General features: G+C 40.6%; 1 protein-coding gene and 1 non-coding gene across 2 annotated transcripts in view; both read left to right on the forward strand.

Annotated features, from left to right (window-relative positions):
- LOC139374612 (huntingtin) overlaps positions 1-21,547 on the forward strand; it is a 137,888-nt gene that overhangs the window by 68,767 nt on the left and 47,574 nt on the right. The window contains exons 26-34 of the mRNA XM_071115640.1: positions 810-967; positions 12,551-12,753; positions 14,435-14,555; positions 15,140-15,267; positions 15,733-15,843; positions 17,309-17,386; positions 17,875-18,098; positions 18,579-18,657; positions 21,218-21,379. Coding sequence (XP_070971741.1) covers positions 810-967; positions 12,551-12,753; positions 14,435-14,555; positions 15,140-15,267; positions 15,733-15,843; positions 17,309-17,386; positions 17,875-18,098; positions 18,579-18,657; positions 21,218-21,379 — 1,264 coding nt within the window. The remainder of the gene's footprint in view (positions 1-809; positions 968-12,550; positions 12,754-14,434; positions 14,556-15,139; positions 15,268-15,732; positions 15,844-17,308; positions 17,387-17,874; positions 18,099-18,578; positions 18,658-21,217; positions 21,380-21,547) is intronic.
- LOC139375571 (small Cajal body-specific RNA 14) lies at positions 17,406-17,535 on the forward strand. Its single transcript, XR_011627823.1, has one exon. It is a non-coding gene; the product is annotated as a small Cajal body-specific RNA 14 (non-coding RNA).

A 21,547-nucleotide genomic window follows, 5' to 3' on the forward strand; every position in this document is an offset into this window, starting at 1 on the left:
CTCTCTCCCAGCCTCTCCCAGCCCGGCTCAGGCCCATTAGAGGAAGGGAAGAGGAGTCTAACAGTAGGGATGGTTAACATGATGATGTCTCTCTCCCAGCCCGATTCAGGCCCATTAGAGGAAGGGAAGAGGAGTCTAACAGTAGGGATGGTTAACATGATGATGTCTCTCTCCCAGCCCGGCTTCAGGTCCATTAGAGGAAGGGAAGAGGAGTCTAACATGATGATGTCTCTCTCCCAGCCTCTCCCAGCCCGGCTCAGGCCCATTAGAGGAAGGGAAGAGGAGTCTAACATGATGATGTCTCTCTCCCAGCCTCTCTCAGCCCGGCTCAGGCCCATTAGAGGAAGGGAAGAGGAGTCTAACATGATGATGTCTCTCTCCCAGCCCGGCTCAGGTCCATTAGAGGAAGGGAAGAGGAGTCTAACAGTAGGGATGGTTAACATGATGATGTCTCTCTCCCAGCCCGGCTTCAGGTCCATTAGAGGAAGGGAAGAGGAGTCTAACATGATGATGTCTCTCTCCCAGCCCGGCTCAGGTCCATTAGAGGAAGGGAAGAGGAGTCTAACATGATGATGTCTCTCTCCCAGCCCGGCTCAGGTCCATTAGAGGAAGGGAAGAGGAGTCTAACAGTAGGGATGGCTAACATGATGTTGTCTCTCTCCCAGCCTCTCCCAGCCCGGCTCAGGTCCATTAGAGGAAGGGAAGAGGAGTCTAACATGATGTTGTCTCTCTCCCAGCCTCTCCCAGCCCGGCTCAGGCCCATTAGAGGAAGGGAAGAGGAGTCTAACATGATGATGTCTCTCTCCCAGCCTCTCTCAGCCCGATTCAGGCCCATTAGAGGAAGGGAAGAGGAGTCTAACAGTAGGGATGGCTAACATGATGATGTCTCTACTGTCCTCTGCCTGGTTTCCTCTGGACCTCTCTGCTCACCAAGATGCTCTGCTGCTGGCCGGGAACCTGCTCGCTGGTACGTACCTGGACACAACACCTGTATACACCTGTTTGATGTTATTATAATGTTTACACACCTGTATACACCTGTTTGATGTTATTATAATGTTAACACACCTGTATACACCTGTTTGATGTTATTATAATGTTAACACACCTGTATACACCTGTTTGATGTTATTATAATGTTAACACACCTGTATACACCTGCTTGATGTTATTATAATGTTAACACACCTGTATACACCTGTTTGATGTTATTATAATGTTTACACACCTCTATACACCTGCTTGATGTTATTATAATGTTTACACACCTGTATACACCTGTATACACCTGTTTGATGTTATTATAATGTTTACACACCTGTATACACCTGTTTGATGTTATTATAATGTTTACACACCTGTATACACCTGCTTGATGTTATTATAATGTTTACACACCTGTATACACCTGTTTGATGTTATTATAATGTTTACACACCTGTATACACCTGCTTGATGTTATTATAATGTTTACAGAATGTTAACACACCTGTATACACCTGTTTGATGTTATTATAATGTTAACACACCTGTATACACCTGTTTGATGTTATTATAATGTTAACACACCTGTATACACCTGTTTGATGTTATTATAATGTTAACACACCTGTATACACCTGCTTGATGTTATTATAATGTTAACACACCTGTATACACCTGCTTGATGTTATTATAATGTTAACACACCTGTATACACCTGCTTGATGTTATTATAATGTTAACACACCTGTATACACCTGCTTGATGTTATTATAATGTTAACACACCTGTATACACCTGTTTGATGTTATTATAATGTTAACACACCTGTATACACCTGCTTGATGTTATTATAATGTTAACACACCTGTATACACCTGTTTGATGTTATTATAATGTTAACACACCTGTATACACCTGTTTGATGTTATTATAATGTTAACACACCTGTATACACCTGCTTGATGTTATTATAATGTTAACACACCTGTATACACCTGTTTGATGTTATTATAATGTTAACACACCTGTATACACCTGTATACACCTGTTTGATGTTATTATAATGTTTACACACCTGTATACACCTGTTTGATGTTATTATAATGTTAACACACCTGTATACACCTGTTTGATGTTATTATAATGTTAACACACCTGTATACACCTGCTTGATGTTATTATAATGTTAACACACCTGTATACACCTGTTTGATGTTATTATAATGTTAACACACCTGTATACACCTGTTTGATGTTATTATAATGTTAACACACCTGTATACACCTGTTTGATGTTATTATAATGTTAACACACCTGTATACACCTGTTTGATGTTATTATAATGTTAACACACCTGTATACACCTGTTTGATGTTATTATAATGTTAACACACCTGTATACACCTGTTTGATGTTATTATAATGTTAACACACCTGTATACACCTGCTTGATGTTATTATAATGTTAACACACCTGTATACACCTGTTTGATGTTATTATAATGTTAACACACCTGTATACACCTGTTTGATGTTATTATAATGTTAACACACCTGTATACACCTGTTTGATGTTATTATAATGTTAACACACCTGTATACACCTGTTTGATGTTATTATAATGTTTACACACCTGTATACACCTGTTTGATGTTATTATAATGTTAACACACCTGTATACACCTGTTTGATGTTATTATAATGTTAACACACCTGTATACACCTGTTTGATGTTATTATAATGTTAACACACTGTATACACCTGTTTGATGTTATTATAATGTTAACACACCTGTATACACCTGTTTGATGTTATTATAATGTTAACACACCTGTATACACCTGTTTGATGTTATTATAATGTTAACACACCTGTATACACCTGTTTGATGTTATTATAATGTTAACACACCTGTATACACCTGTTTGATGTTATTATAATGTTTACACACCTGTATACACCTGTTTGATGTTATTATAATGTTAACACACCTGTATACACCTGTTTGATGTTATTATAATGTTTACAGAATGTTAACACCTGTATACACCTGTTTGATGTTATTATAATGTTAACACACCTGTATACACCTGTTTGATGTTATTATAATGTTAACACACCTGTATACACCTGCTTGATGTTATTATAATGTTTACACACCTGTATACACCTGTTTGATGTTATTATAATGTTAACACACCTGTATACACCTGTTTGATGTTATTATAATGTTAACACACCTGTATACACCTGTTTGATGTTATTATAATGTTAACACACCTGTATACACCTGTATACACCTGCTTGATGTTATTATAATGTTTACACACCTGTATACACCTGTTTGATGTTATTATAATGTTAACACACCTGTATACACCTGCTTGATGTTATTATAATGTTTACACACCTGTATACACCTGTTTGATGTTATTATAATGTTAACACACCTGTATACACCTGCTTGATGTTATTATAATGTTAACACACCTGTATACACCTGCTTGATGTTATTATAATGTTAACACACCTGTATACACCTGTTTGATGTTATTATAATGTTTACACACCTGTATACACCTGCTTGATGTTATTATAATGTTAACACACCTGTATACACCTGTATACACCTGCTTGATGTTATTATAATGTTTACACACCTGTATACACCTGTTTGATGTTATTATAATGTTAACACACCTGTATACACCTGTTTGATGTTATTATAATGTTAACACACCTGTATCCACCTGTTTGATGTTATTATAATGTTAACACACCTGTATACACCTGTTTGATGTTATTATAATGTTAACACACCTGTATACACCTGCTTGATGTTATTATAATGTTAACACACCTGTATACACCTGTTTGATGTTATTATAATGTTAACACACCTGTATACACCTGTATACACCTGCTTGATGTTATTATAATGTTTACAGAATGTTAACACACCTGTATACACCTGTTTGATGTTATTATAATGTTAACACACCTGTATACACCTGTTTGATGTTATTATAATGTTAACACACCTGTATACACCTGTTTGATGTTATTATAATGTTAACACACCTGTATACACCTGTTTGATGTTATTATAATGTTTACAGAATGTTAACACACCTGTATACACCTGTTTGATGTTATTATGATGTTAACACACCTGTATACACATGTTTGATGTTATTATAATGTTAACACACCTGTATACACCTGTTTGATGTTATTATAATGTTAACACACCTGTATACACCTGTTTGATGTTATTATAATGTTAACACACCTGTATACACCTGTTTGATGTTATTATAATGTTAACACACCTGTATACACCTGTTTGATGTTATTATAATGTTAACACACCTGTATACACCTGTTTGATGTTATTATAATGTTAACACACCTGTATACACCTGCTTGATGTTATTATAATGTTAACACACCTGTATACACCTGTTTGATGCTATTATAATGTTAACACACCTGTATACACCTGTTTGATGTTATTATAATGTTAACACACCTGTATACATCTGCTTGATGTTATTATAATGTTAACACACCTGTATACACCTGTTTGATGTTATTATAATGTTAACACACCTGTATACACCTGTTTGATGTTATTATAATGTTTACACACCTGTATACATCTGCTTGATGTTATTATAATGTTAACACACCTGTATACACCTGTTTGATGTTATTATAATGTTAACACACCTGTATACACCTGCTTGATGTTATTATAATGTTAACACACCTGTATACACCTGCTTGATGTTATTATAATGTTAACACACCTGTATACACCTGTTTGATGTTATTATAATGTTAACACACCTGTATACACCTGCTTGATGTTATTATAATGTTAACACACCTGTATACACCTGTTTGATGTTATTATAATGTTAACACACCTGTATACACCTGTTTGATGTTATTATAATGTTTACACACCTGTATACATCTGCTTGATGTTATTATAATGTTAACACACCTGTATACACCTGTTTGATGTTATTATAATGTTAACACACCTGTATACACCTGTTTGATGTTATTATAATGTTTACAGAATGTTAACACACCTGTATACACCTGCTTGATGTTATTATAATGTTAACACACCTGTATACACCTGTTTGATGTTATTATAATGTTAACACACCTGTATACACCTGTTTGATGTTATTATAATGTTTACACACCTGTATACATCTGCTTGATGTTATTATAATGTTAACACACCTGTATACACCTGTTTGATGTTATTATAATGTTAACACACCTGTATACACCTGTTTGATGTTATTATAATGTTAACACACCTGTATACACCTGTTTGATGTTATTATAATGTTAACACACCTGTATACACCTGTATACACCTGCTTGATGTTATTATAATGTTTACACACCTGTATACACCTGTTTGATGTTATTATAATGTTTACAGAATGTTAACACACCTGGTTGATGTTATTATAATGTTAACACACCTGTATACACCTGTTTGATGTTATTATAATGTTTACACACTTGTATACACCTGCTTGATGTTATTATAATGTTTACACACCTGTATACACCTGCTTGATGTTATTATAATGTTAACACACCTGTATACACCTGTTTGATGTTATTATAATGTTAACACACCTGTATACACCTGCTTGATGTTATTATAATGTTAACACACCTGTATACACCTGCTTGATGTTATTATAATGTTAACACACCTGTATACACCTGTTTGATGTTATTATAATGTTAACACACCTGTATACACCTGCTTGATGTTATTATAATGTTAACACACCTGTATACACCTGTTTGATGTTATTATAATGTTATGTATGTTTGAATGTTAACACACCTGTATACACCTGCTTGATGTTATTATAATGTTAACACACCTGTATACACCTGTTTGATGTTATTATAATGTTAACACACCTGTATACACCTGTTTGATGTTATTATAATGTTAACACACCTGTATACACCTGTTTGATGTTATTATAATGTTAACACACCTGTATACACCTGCTTGATGTTATTATAATGTTAACACACCTGTATACACCTGCTTGATGTTATTATAATGTTTACACACCTGTATACACCTGTTTGATGTTATTATAATGTTTACACACCTGTATACACCTGCTTGATGTTATTATAATGTTAACACACCTGTATACACCTGTATACACCTGCTTGATGTTATTATAATGTTTACACACCTGTATACACCTGCTTGATGTTATTATAATGTTAACACACCTGTATACATCTGCTTGATGTTATTATAATGTTAACACACCTGTATACACCTGTTTGATGTTATTATAATGTTTACATACCTGTATACACCTGTTTGATGTTATTATAATGTTTACAGAATGTTAACACACCTGTATACACCTGCTTGATGTTATTATAATGTTAACACACCTGTATACACCTGTTTGATGTTATTATAATGTTAACACACCTGTATACACCTGCTTGATGTTATTATAATGTTAACACACCTGTATACACCTGTTTGATGTTATTATAATGTTAACACACCTGTATACACCTGTTTGATGTTATTATAATGTTAACACACCTGTATGCACCTGTTTGATGTTATTATAATGTTAACACACCTGTATACACCTGTTTGATGTTATTATAATGTTTACAGAATGTTAACACACCTGTATACACCTGCTTGATGTTATTATAATGTTAACACACCTGTATACACCTGTTTGATGTTATTATAATGTTTACAGAATGTTAACACACCTGTATACACCTGCTTGATGTTATTATAATGTTAACACACCTGTATACACCTGTTTGATGTTATTATAATGTTTACACACTTGTATACACCTGTTTGATGTTATTATAATGTTTACAGAATGTTAACACACCTGTATACACCTGCTTGATGTTATTATAATGTTAACACACCTGTATATACCTGTTTGATGCTATTATAATGTTTACACACCTGTATACACCTGTTTGATGTTATTATAATGTTAACACACCTGTATACACCTGTTTGATGTTATTATAATGTTAACACACCTGTATACACCTGCTTGATGTTATTATAATGTTTACACACCTGTATACACCTGTTTGATGTTATTATAATGTTTACACACCTGTATACACCTGTTTGATGTTATTATAATGTTAACACACCTGTATACACCTGTTTGATGTTATTATAATGTTAACACACCTGTATACACCTGTTTGATGTTATTATAATGTTAACACACCTGTATACACCTGTTTGATGTTATTATAATGTTAACACACCTGTATACACCTGTTTGATGTTATTATAATGTTAACACACCTGTATACACCTGCTTGATGTTATTATAATGTTTACACACCTGTATACACCTGTTTGATGTTATTATAATGTTAACACACCTGTATCCACCTGTTTGATGTTATTATAATGTTAACACACCTGTATACACCTGTTTGATGTTATTATAATGTTAACACACCTGTATACACCTGTTTGATGTTATTATAATGTTAACACACCTGTATACATCTGCTTGATGTTATTATAATGTTAACACACCTGTATACACCTGTTTGATGTTATTATAATGTTTACACACCTGTATACACCTGTTTGATGTTATTATAATGTTAACACACCTGTATACACCTGTATACACCTGTTTGATGTTATTATAATGTTAACACACCTGTATACACCTGCTTGATGTTATTATAATGTTAACACACCTGTATACACCTGTTTGATGTTATTATAATGTTTACACACCTGTATACACCTGTTTGATGTTATTATAATGTTAACACACCTGTATACACCTGCTTGATGTTATTATAATGTTAACACACCTGTATACACCTGTTTGATGTTATTATAATGTTTACACACCTGTATACACCTGTTTGATGTTATTATAATGTTAACACACCTGTATACACCTGTTTGATGTTATTATAATGTTAACACACCTGTATACACCTGTTTGATGTTATTATAATGTTAACACACCTGTATACACCTGCTTGATGTTATTATAATGTTAACACACCTGTATACACCTGCTTGATGTTATTATAATGTTAACACACCTGTATACACCTATTTGATGTTATTATAATGTTAACACACCTGTATACACCTGCTTGATGTTATTATAATGTTAACACACCTGTATACACCTGTTTGATGTTATTATAATGTTAACACACCTTTATACACCTGTTTGCTGTTATTATAATGTTAACACACCTGTATACACCTGTTTGATGTTATTATAATGTTTACAGAATGTTAACACACCTGGATAAACCAGTATCCACCTGCTTGATGTTATTAAGGTGTTTACCTGTCTCGCGGTATTTCAACCTTCATAAAACCTTATTACAACAATCGGTACGATCTTTACAAACCTGTCGAACGTTAGTACAACGTTATTAGGACATAATTAGTACCTTAACATTAACACAGTCCGGGAACCTGGCAACCTGACTGTACGTGTAGCTCATGTAACATGTATGTAGTTCTGTCCTTCAGCTGTTGTCTATTGATGTCCTGTATTATGTCATGTTTTGTGTGGCTCTCCAGGAAGAGTAGCTGCTGCTATACAAACATATAATGATCCTAATAAACCCCAGGAAGAGTAGCTGCTGCTATAGAAACAGATAATGATCCTAATAAACCCCAGGAAGAGTAGCTGCTGCTATAGAAACAGATAATGATCCTAATAAACCCCAGGAAGAGTAGCTGCTGCTATAGAAACAGATAATGGGGATCCTAATAAACCCCAGGAAGAGTAGCTGCTGCTATAGAAACAGATAATGGGGATCCTAATAAACCCCAGGAAGAGTAGCTGCTGCTATAGAAACATATAATGATCCTAATAAACCCAAGGAAGAGTAGCTGCTGCTATAGAAACAGCTAAGGAGGATCCTAATAAACCCCAGGAAGAGTAGCTGCTGCTGTAGAAACAGATAATGATCCTAATAAACCCCAGGAAGAGTTGCTGCTGCTATAGAAACAGATAATGATCCTAATAAACCCCAGGAAGAGTAGCTGCTGCTATAGAAACAGATAATGATCCTAATAAACCCCAGGAAGAGTAGCTGCTGCTTTAGAAACAGATAATGGGGATCCTAATAAACCCCAGGAAGAGTAGCTGCTGCTATAGAAACAGATAATGATCCTAATAAACCCCAGGAAGAGTAGCTGCTGCTATAGAAACAGATAATGATCCTAATAATCCCCAGGAAGAGTAGCTGCTGCTTTAGAAACAGATAATGATCCTAATAAACCCCAGGAAGAGTAGCTGCTGCTATAGAAACAGCTAAGGAGGATCCTAATAAACCCCAGGAAGAGTAGCTGCTGCTATAGAAACAGATAATGATCATAATAAACCCCAGGAAGAGTAGCTGCTGCTATAGAAACAGATAATGATCCTAATAAACCCCAGGAAGAGTAGCTGCTGCTATAGAAACAGATAATGGGGATCATAATAAACCACAGGAAGAGTAGCTGCTACTATAGAAACAGATAATGATCCTAATAAACCACAGGAAGAGTAGCTGCTGCTATAGAAACATATAATTATCCTAATAAACCCCAGGAAGAGTAGCTGCTGCTATAGAAACAGATAATGATCCTAATAAACCCTAGGAAGAGTAGCTGCTGCTATAGAAACAGATAATGATCCTAGTAAACCCCAGGAAGAGTAGCTGCTGCTATAGAAACAGATAATGATACTAATAAACCCCAGGAAGAGTAGCTGCTGCTATAGAAACAGCTAATGAGGATCCTAATAAACCCCAGGAAGAGTAGCTGCTGCTATAGAAACAGATAATGACCCTAATAAACCCCAGGAAGAGTAGCTGCTGCTTTAGAAACAGATAATGATCCTAATAAACCCCAGGAAGAGTAGCTGCTGCTATAGAAACAGCTAAGGAGGATCCTAATAAACCCCAGGAAGAGTAGCTGCTGCTATAGAAACAGATAATGATCATAATAAACCCCAGGAAGAGTAGCTGCTGCTATAGAAACAGATAATGATCCTAATAAACCCCAGGAAGAGTAGCTGCTGCTATAGAAACAGATAATGGGGATCATAATAAACCCCAGGAAGAGTAGCTGCTACTATAGAAACAGATAATGATCCTAATAAACCATAGGAAGAGTAGCTGCTGCTATAGAAACAGATAATGATCCTAATAAACCCTAGGAAGAGTAGCTGCTGCTATAGAAACAGATAATGATCCTAGTAAACCCCAGGAAGAGTAGCTGCTGCTATAGAAACAGATAATGATCCTAATAAACCCCAGGAAGAGTAGCTGCTGCTGTAGAAACAGATAATGATCCTAATAAACCCCAGGAAGAGTAGCTGCTGCTATAGAAACAGATAATGATCCTAATAAACCCCAGGAAGAGTAGCTGCTGCTATAGAAACAGATAATGATCCTAATAAACCCTAGGAAGAGTAGCTGCTGCTATAGAAACAGATAATGATCCTAATAAACCCCAGGACGAGTAGCTGCTGCTATTGAAACAGATACTGATCCTAATAAACCCCAAGAAGGGTAGCTGCTGCTATAGAAACAGCTAAGGAGGATCCTAATAAACCCCAGGAAGAGTAGCTGCTGCTATAGAAACAGATAATGATCCTAATAAACCCCAGGAAGAGTAGCTGCTGCTTTAGAAACAGATAATGATCCTAATAAACCCCAGGAAGAGTAGCTGCTGCTATAGAAACAGCTAAGGAGGATCCTAATAAACCCCAGGAAGAGTAGCTGCTGCTATAGAAACAGATAATGATCATAATAAACCCCAGGAAGAGTAGCTGCTGCTATAGAAACAGATAATGATCCTAATAAACCCCAGGAAGAGTAGCTGCTGCTATAGAAACAGATAATGGGGATCATAATAAACCCCAGGAAGAGTAGCTGCTACTATAGAAACAGATAATGATCCTAATAAACCACAGGAAGAGTAGCTGCTGCTATAGAAACATATAATTATCCTAATAAACCCCAGGAAGAGTAGCTGCTGCTATAGAAACAGATAATGATCCTAATAAACCCTAGGAAGAGTAGCTGCTGCTATAGAAACAGATAATGATCCTAGTAAACCCCAGGAAGAGTAGCTGCTGCTATAGAAACAGATAATGATCCTAATAAACCCCAGGAAGAGTAGCTGCTGCTATAGAAACAGATAATGATCCTAATAAACCCCAGGAAGAGTAGCTGCTGCTATAAAAACAGATAATGATCATAATAAACCCTAGGAAGAGTAGCTGCTGCTATAGAAACAGATAATGATCCTAATAAACCCCAGGACGAGTAGCTGCTGCTATTGAAACAGATACTGATCCTAATAAACCCCAAGAAGGGTAGCTGCTGCTATAGAAACAGCTAAGGAGGATCCTAATAAACCCCAGGAAGAGTAGCTGCTGCTGTAGAAACAGATAATGATCCTAATAAACTCCAGGAAGAGTAGCTGCTGCTATAGAAACAGATAATGATCCTAATAAACCCCAGGAAGAGTAGCTGCTGCTTTAGAAACAGATAATGATCCTAATAAACCCCAGGAAGAGTAGCTGCTGCAATAGAAACAGATAATGATCCTAATAAACCCCAGGAAGAGTAGCTGCTGCTATAGAAACAGATAATGATCCTAATAAACCCTAGGAAGAGTAGCTGCTGCTATAGAAACAGATAATGATCCTAATAAACCCCAGGACGAGTAGCTGCTGCTATAGAAACAGATACTGATCCTAATAAACCCCAAGAAGGGTAGCTGCTGCTATAGAAACAGCTAAGGAGGATCCTAATAAACCCCAGGAAGAGTAGCTGCTGCTGTAGAAACAGATAATGATCCTAATAAACCCCAGGAAGAGTAGCTGCTGCTATAAAAACAGATAATGATCCTAATAAACCCCAGGAAGAGTAGCTGCTGCTATAGAAACAGATAATGATCCTAATAAACCCCAGGGAGAGTAGCTGCTGCTATAGAAACAGATAATGATACTAATAAACCCCAGGAAGAGTAGCTGCTGCTATAGAAACAGATAATGATCCTAATAAACCCCAGGAAGAGTAGCTGCTGCTATAGAAACAGATAATGATCCTAATAAACCCCAGGAAGAGTAGCTGCTGCTATAGAAACAGATAATGATCCTAATAAACCCCAGGGAGAGTAGCTGCTGCTATAGAAACAGATAATGATCCTAATAAACCCCAGGAAGAGTAGCTGCTGCTATAGAAACAGATAATGATCCTAATAAACCCCAGGAAGAGTAGCTGCTGCTATAGAAACAGATAATGATCCTAATAAACCCCAGGAAGAGTAGCTGCTGCTATAAAAACAGATAATGATCCTAATAAACCCCAGGAAGAGAAGCTGCTGCTATAGAAACAGCTAATGGGGATCCTAATCAAATACCACAATGACAACATTTAGCTGTCTTATTCCCAACATGAAACCAAGCTGTGTTCCGCTCTTCTCATTCAGCGACGGCTCCACAGTGTATGTGTAGTCCCTGGGCTGGGGAGGAGGAGGGAGGGCCGGTCCCCGGTAAGACAGAGGAGCCCTGGGCAGCGGTGGGAGAGCGCCCCCTGGTGGTCCTGGTGGAACAACTCTTCTCTCACATCCTCAAGATACTCAACATCTGTGCCCACGTGCTGGACGACACGCCGCCCGGACCCGCTGTCAAGGTGTGTGTGTGTGTCAGGTGTGTGTCGTGTGTGTGTCTAAACAATGTGTCCATCAAGAGATACAAAGGGATAATCTGTCCCTCCAGGCCACCCTGCTGTCCCTAGCCAACGCTCCCTCTCTCAGTGTTGTCCTCTCTGTCCCTCCAGGCCACCCTGCCGTCCCTAGCCAACGCTCCCTCTCTCTGTGTTGTCCTCCAGGCCGCCCCGCTGTCCCTAGCCAACTCTCCCTCTCTGTGTTGTCCTCTCTTTCTCCCAGGCCACCCTGCCGTCCCTAGCCAACGCTCCCTCCCTCAGTGTTGTCCTCTAGGCCACCCTGCCGTCCCTAGCCAACGCTCCCTCCCTCAGTGTTGTCCTCTCTGTCCTCCAGGCCACCCTGCCGTCCCTAGCCACCACTCCCTCTCTCAGTGTTGTCCTCTCTGTCCTCCAGACCACCCTGCCGTCCCTAGCCAACGCTCCCTCTCTGTGTTGTCCTCTCTGTCCCTCCAGGCCACCATGCCGTCCCTAGCCAACGCTCCCTCTCTGTGTTGTCCTCTCTGTCCCTCCAGGCCACCATGCCGTCCCTAGCCAACGCTCCCTCTCTGTGTTGTCCTCTCTGTCCCCCCAGGCCACCCTGCCGTCCCTAGCCAACGCTTCCTCTCTCAGTGTTGTCCTCTCTGTCCCTCCAGGCCACCCTGCCGTCCCTAGCCAACGCTCCCTCTCTCAGTGTTGTCCTCTCTGTCCCTCCAGGCCACCCTGCCGTCCCTAGCCAACGCTCCCTCTCTCAGTGTTGTCCTCTCTGTCCTCCAGGCCACCCTGCCGTCCCTAGCCAACGCTCCCTCTCTCAGTGTTGTCCTCTCTGTCCTCCAGGCCACCCTGCCGTCCCTAGCCAACGCTCCCTCTCTGTGTTGTCCTCTCTGTCCTCCAGGCCACCCTGCCGTCCCTAGCCAACGCTCCCTCTCTCAGTGTTGTCCTCTCTGTCCCTCCAGGCCACCCTGCCGTCCCTAGCCAACGCTCCCTCCCTCAGTGTTGTCCTCTCTGTCCTCCAGGCCACCCTGCCGTCCCTAGCCAACGCTCCCTCTCTCAGTGTTGTCCTCTCTGTCCTCCAGGCCACCCTGCCGTCCCTCAGTGTTGTCCTCCAGGCCACCCTGCCGTCCCTCAGTGTTGTCCTCTCTGTCCTCCAGGCCACCCTGCCGTCCCTCAGTGTTGTCCTCTCTGTCCTCCAGGCCACCCTGCCGTCCCTCAGTGTTGTCCTCTCTGTCCTCCAGGCCACCCTGCCGTCCCTCAGTGTTGTCCTCTCTGTCCCTCCAGGCCACCCTGCCGTCCCTAGCCAACGCTCCCTCTCTCAGTGTTGTCCTCCAGGCCACACTCCCTCCCTCAGTGTTGTCCTCTCTGTCCTCCAGGCCACCCTGCCGTCCCTAGCCAACACTCCCTCCCTCAGTGTTGTCCTCTCTGTCCCTCCAGGCCACCCTGCCGTCCCTAGCCAACGCTCCCTCCCTCAGTGTTGTCCTCTCTGTCCCTCCAGGCCACCCTGCCGTCCCTAGCCAACGCTCCCTCCCTCAGTGTTGTCCTCTCTGTCCCTCCAGGCCACCCTGCCGTCCCTAGCCAACGCTCCCTCTCAGTGTTATCCTCTCTGTCCTCCAGGCCACCCTGCCGTCCCTAGCCAACACTCCCTCCCTCAGTGTTGTCCTCTCTGTCCCTCCAGGCCACCCTGCCGTCCCTAGCCAACGCTCCCTCCCTCAGCCCCATCAGAAGGAAAGGCAAGGAGGTAGCAGAGCCAAGCACCATTCCCATGAGCCCTAAGAAAGGCAGCGAGACCAACACTGGTACAGTAGTCCACTTCCTGACGACTTCTGCTCTGTAGGAAACATGTAAACACCGACTTTAAACTTCATAGAAACAACAGATTATTTTTAACTTCAGTCAAAGGTGTGTGAAGGATACGTACCCAGTCTGACCAGTCTGACCAGTCTGACCAGTCTGACCAGTCTGACCCGTCTGACCCGTCTGACCCGTCTGACCAGTCTGACCAGTCTGACCCGTCTGACCCGTCTGACCCGTCTAATCAGTCTGACCAGTCCGACCAGTCTGACCAGTCTGACCAGTCTGACCAGTCTGACCAGTCTGACCAGTCTGACCAGTCTGACCAGTCTGACCCGTCTGACCCGTCTGACCAGTCTAATCAGTCTGACCAGTCTAACCAGTCTAATCAGTCCGACCAGTCCGACCAGTCCGACCAGTCCGACCAGTCCGACCCGTCTGATCAGTCTAACCAGTCTGATCAGTCTGACCAGTCTAACCAGTGAACCAGTAACCAATGAACGATTTCAGTCTAAGGTGTGTGAAGGATACGTAACCCAGGGCTTCCATTCACAAAGATCCCTCCTCTTCATGACCTTTCTGTGAGCAGGCAGGCCAGCGGACAGCTCGGGGTCCACGGCTAACGTCAACAAGTCCACAACCCTGGGAAGCTTCTATCATCTACCCACCTACCTCAAACTGTACGACGTCCTCAAAGCTACACACACCAACTATAAGGTACGCACGCACACACACACACACACCAACTATAAGGTACGCACGCACACACACACACACACACACACCAACTATAAGGTACGCACGCACACACACACACACCAACTATAAGGTACGCACGCACACACACACACACACACACACCAACTATAAGGTACGCACGCACACACACACACACACACACACACCAACTATAAGGTACGCACGCACACACACACACATCAACTTTAAGGTGTACACACACACACACACACACACCAACTATAAGGAGTTGGTCTTTTCTGAATCACTGAAATATCAGAATAGTCAACCTGGATGTTTAGAAGTGTGAAATAACCAACATGAGTTCTGATACTTCATAAAACTGCAGTTGTGTTCACTTACTACACTTGTTTTATTTATGTCCTTGTCAATGTTTTTGTTGTTGTTGTGTTGACGTGTTGATGTTTGTTGTGTGTTTCCTAGGTTACGTTGGACCTCCACAGCACCAACGAGAAGTTCGGAGGGTTCCTGCGTTCTACGCTGGACGTTCTGTCTCAGCTGCTAGAGATGGCCACGCTACACGACATCGGAAAGGTCAGAGCGACCCGAATGCACCTCCTAGAAACCTGTTATAACACTCTTATTCATGTTCATAAACCAGTTATAACACTCTTATTCATGTTCATAAGAGTTATAACACTCTTATTCATGTTAAATGAGTTATATCACTCGTATTCATGTTCATAAGAGTTAGATCACTTATTCATGTTCATAAATGAGTTATATCACTCTTATTCATGTTCATAAGAGTTAGATCACTTATTCATGTTCATAAGAGTTAGATCACTTATTCATGTTCATAAATGAGGTAGATCACTCCTATTCATGTTCATAAATGAGGTAGATCACTCCTATTCATGTTCATAAACGAGTTAGATCACTCTTATTCATGTTCATAAATGAGAGATCACTCTTATTCATGTTCATAAACCAGTTATAACACTCTTCATGTTCATAAACCAGTTATAACACTCTTATTCATGTTCATAAACATGTTAAAACACCTTTCATATTGATAACCTTAAAGGGATACTGTGATTAGATAGTAGATGGTTAGTAGTTGTAGTATAATGATGTATTGATTAGTTAATAGTTGTAGTATAATGATGTATTGATTAGTTAATAGTTGTAGTATAATGATGTATTGATTAGTTAGTAGTTGTAGTATAATGATGTATTGATTAGTTAATAGTTGTAGTATAATGATGTATTGATTAGTTAGTAGTTGTATAGTATAATGATGTATTGATTAGTTAATAGTTGTAGTATAATGATGTATTGATTAGATACTAGTTAGTAGTTGTAGTATAATGATGTATTGATTAGTTAATAGTTGTAGTATAATGATGTATTGATTAGTTAGTAGTTGTAGTATAATGATGTATTGATTAGTTAATAGTTGTAGTATAATGATGTATTGATTAGTTAATAGTTGTATTATAATGATGTATTGATTAGTTAATAGTTGTAGTATAATGATGTATTGATTAGTTAGTAGTTGTAGTATAATGATGTATTGATTAGATACTAGTTAGTTAGTAGTTGTAGTATAATGATGTATTGATTAGTTAATAGTTGTAGTATAATGATGTATTGATTAGTTAGTAGTTGTATTATAATGATGTATTGATTAGTTAGTAGTTGTAGTATAATGATGTATTGATTAGATACTAGTTAGTTAGTAGTTGTAGTATAATGATGTATTGATTAGTTAATAGTTGTAGTATAATGATGTATTGATTAGTTAATAGTTGTGTAGTATAATGATGTATTGATTAGTTAATAGTTGTAGTATAATGATGTATTGATTAGTTAGTAGTTGTATAGTATAATGATGTATTGATTAGTTAGTAGTTGTATTATAATGATGTATTGATTAGTTAATAGTTGTAGTATAATGATGTATTGATTAGTTAATAGTTGTATTATAATGATGTATTGATTAGTTAATAGTTGTATAGTATAATGATGTATTGATTACTGTTGTCTGATCCATCAGTGTGTGGAAGAGATCCTCAGCTACCTGAAACTCTGCTTCTCCAGAGAACCTCTGATGGCCACGGTCTGTGTTCAACAGGTCTGTACTGTGTGTGTGTGGTGGTCAGTGTAATGACTACTGTACTGGTCAGTGTACTGTAGTCTCTAAGACTCACCACAGAGTGAGACTGGTACCTGCCGACAGGGACTGAGAGATATCGGTCTCCCTGTGCGATGGTTCCATACAAAACATTCAGAAGAGACTGTCTGAAGAGACTTTATATGTGTGTGCGTGTGTGTGAGAGAGAGAGGTCAGTGTGTGTGTGAGAGAGAGAGGTCAGTGTGCGTGTGTGTGTGAGAGAGAGAGGTCAGTGTGTGCTTTGAGGGATAAGACAGGGTAGTCTGGTGTGTGTGATTTTAATATCCTGTCACCCTAGGGTTGAAAAATGTTGTTAACATTCCCAAAATGTCCTGATTTATTCCTTCCATTTTCTGGGAATCTGCAAATCGTGTTTTTGGAAAACCCAGGGAATTATGGGAACGTTAAGGTACCATTTCAACCATTACCCCTGTCGTCTCTCCCGCCAGTTATTGAAGACGTTGTTTGGTACCAACCTAGCCTCCCAGTACGAGGGGGCCCAGGGCGGTCCTAGTCGATCCCAGGGGAAGGCTCTCCGTCTGGGCTCGTCCAGCCTGAGACCTGGCCTCTATCACTACTGCTTCATGGCCCCCTACACACACTTCACCCAGGCCCTGGCCGACGCCAGCCTCAGGAACATGGTGCAGGCTGAGCAGGAGCAGGACGCGTCAGGGTGGGTACACACACACACACACACACACACACACACACACCAGGGTTATATACACACACACACACACCAGGGTTATATACACACACACACACACACACACACACACACACACACACACACACACACACACCAGGGTTATATATATACACACACACACACCAGGGTTATATGTACACACACACACACACACACACACACACACACACACCAGGGTTATATACACACACACACACACCGGGGTTATACACACACACACACACACACACACACCGGGGTTATACACACACACACACACACACCGGGGTTATACACACACACACACACACACACACCAGGGTTCTATACACACACACACACACACACACACCAGGGTTATATACACACACACACACACACCGGGGTTATACACACACACACACACACACACACACCAGGCTTATACACTCACATCTCTCCCCTCCTTGTATCTGTCCCCATCAGGTGGTTTGATGTAATGCAGAAGGTGTCCAACCAGCTGAGATCCAGTATCACCAACGTGACCAAACAGAGAGGAGACAAGGTACACACACACACACAGAGACACACACACACACACACACACACACACACACAGAGACACACACACACACACACACACACACACACACACACACACACACACACACACACAGAGACACACACACACACAGAGACACACACACACACACACACACACGGTACAGCTCTAATACATGACTCATATTACAATGTGAAGCATATGGTTGCCATGGAGACTGAGCAGTTAGATAACTCATGGTGACTGAGTGGTTAGATAACTCATGGTGACTCTGAGTGGTTAGATAACTCATGGTGACTCTGAGTGGTTAGATAACTCATGGTGACTCTGAGCGGTTAGATAACTCATGGTGACTCTGAGTGGTTAGATAACTCATGGTGACTCTGAGTGGTTAGATAACTCATGGTGACTCTGAGCGGTTAGATAACTCATGGTGACTCTGAGCGGTTAGATAACTCATGGTGACTCTGAGCGGTTAGATAACTCATGGTGACTCTGAGCGGTTAGATAACTCATGGTGACTCTGAGCAGTTAGATAACTCATGGTGACTCTGAGCGGTTAGATAACTCATGGTGACTCTGAGTGGTTAGATAACTCATGGTGACTCTGAGCGGTTAGATAACTCATGGTGACTCTGAGTGGTTAGATAACTCATGGTGACTCTGAGCAGTTAGATAACTCATGGTGACTCTGAGCGGATAGATAACTCATGGTGACTGAGTGGTTAGATAACTCATGGTGACTCTGAGCGGTTAGATAACTCATGGTGACTCTGAGTGGTTAGATAACTCATGGTGACTGAGTGGTTAGATAACGCATGGTGACTCTGAGTGGTTAGATAACTCATGGTGACTCTGAGTGGTTAGATAACTCATGGTGACTCTGAGCGGTTAGATAACTCAGGGTGACTCTTAGCGGTTAGATTACTCATGGTGACTCTGAGTGGTTAGATAACTCATGGTGACTCTGAGTGGTTAGATAACTCATGGTGACTCTGAGTGGTTAGATAACTCAGGGTGACTCTGAGTGGTTAGATAACTCAGGGTGACTCTGAGTGGTTAGATGACTCAGGGTGACTCTGAGTGGTTAGATGACTCAGGGTGACTCTGAGCGGTTAGATGACTAAGGGTGACTCTGAGCGGTTAGATAACTCATGGTGACTCTGAGCGGTTAGATAACTCATGGTGACTCTGAGCGGTTAGATAACTCATGTTGACTCTGAGCGGTTAGATAACTCATGGTGACTCTGAGCGGTTAGATAACTCATGGTGACTCTGAGCGGTTAGATAACTCATGGTGACTCTGAGCGGTTAGATAACTCATGGTGACTCTGAGCGGTTAGATAACTCATGGTGACTCTGAGCGGTTAGATAACTCAGGGTGACTCTGAGCGGTTAGATAACTCATGGTGACTCTGAGCGGTTAGATAACTCATGGTGACTCTGAGCGGTTAGATAACTCATGGTGACTCTGAGCGGTTAGATAACTCATGGTGACTCTGAGCGGTTAGATAACTCAGGGTGACTCTGAGCGGTTAGATAACTCATGGTGACTCTGAGCGGTTAGATAACTCAGGGTGACTCTGAGCGGTTAGATAACTCATGGTGACTCTGAGTGGTTAGATAACTCATGGTGACTCTGAGTGGTTAGATAACTCAGGGTGACTCTGAGCGGTTAGATAACTCATGGTGACTCTGAGCGGTTAGATAACTCATGGTGACTCTGAGCAGTTAGATAACTCAGGGTGACTCTGAGCGGTTAGATAACTCATGGTGACTCTGAGCGGTTAGATAACTCATGGTGACTCTGAGCGGTTAGATAACTCAGGGTGACTCTGAGCGGTTAGATAACTCATGGTGACTCTGAGCGGTTAGATAACTCATGGTGACTCTGAGCGGTTAGATAACTCAGGGTGACTCTGAGTGGTTAGATAACTCATGGTGACTCTGAGTGGTTAGATAACTCATGGTGACTGAGTGGTTAGATAACTCATGGTGACTCTGAGTGGTTAGATAACTCAGGGTGACTCTGAGCGGTTAGATAACTCATGGTGACTGAGCGGTTAGATAACTCATGGTGACTGAGTGGTTAGATAACTCAGGGTGACTCTGAGTGGTTAGATAACTCATGGTGACTCTGAGCGGTTAGATAACTCATGGTGACTCTGAGCGGTTAGATAACTCATGGTGACTCTGAGTGGTTAGATAACTCATGGTGACTCTGAGCGGTTAGATAACTCATGGTGACTCTGAGCGGTTAGATAACTCATGGTGACTCTGAGCGGTTAGATAACTCATGGTGACTCTGAGCGGTTAGATAACTCAGGGTGACTCTGAGCGGTTAGATTGATTGATTGATTGATTGATTGATTGATTGATTGTTTTGCAGAATGTGTGGTTGTAAATTTAAATGGACTGATTGATTAATCAACTGACTGATCAATTTATATATTGATCGATTGTCTTCCCAGAATGCGATCCACATCTTTCTGTTTGTAACAACAACAAAACAATATTGATTGATTGACTGACTTAATTAATATATTGATCGATTGTCTTCCAGAATGCGATCCACAACCACATCCGTCTGTTTGAACCTCTGGTGATCAAGGCTCTGAAACTGTACACCACCTCCACCTCTGTAGCGCTGCAGAGACAGGTCCTAGACCTGCTGGCGCAGCTGGTACAGCTACGAGTCAACTACTGTCTGCTGGACTCAGACCAGGTTAGAATACACACACACACACCACCTCCACCTCTGTAGCGCTGCAGAGACAGGTCCTAGACCTGCTGGCGCAGCTGGTACAGCTACGAGTCAACTACTGTCTGCTGGACTCAGACCAGGTTAGAATACACACACACACACACACACACCACCTCCACCTCTGTAGCG

This window comes from Oncorhynchus clarkii, chromosome 19, assembly GCF_045791955.1.
Source record: "Oncorhynchus clarkii lewisi isolate Uvic-CL-2024 chromosome 19, UVic_Ocla_1.0, whole genome shotgun sequence".
In the NCBI taxonomy this organism is placed as follows: Eukaryota; Metazoa; Chordata; class Actinopteri; order Salmoniformes; family Salmonidae; genus Oncorhynchus; species Oncorhynchus clarkii.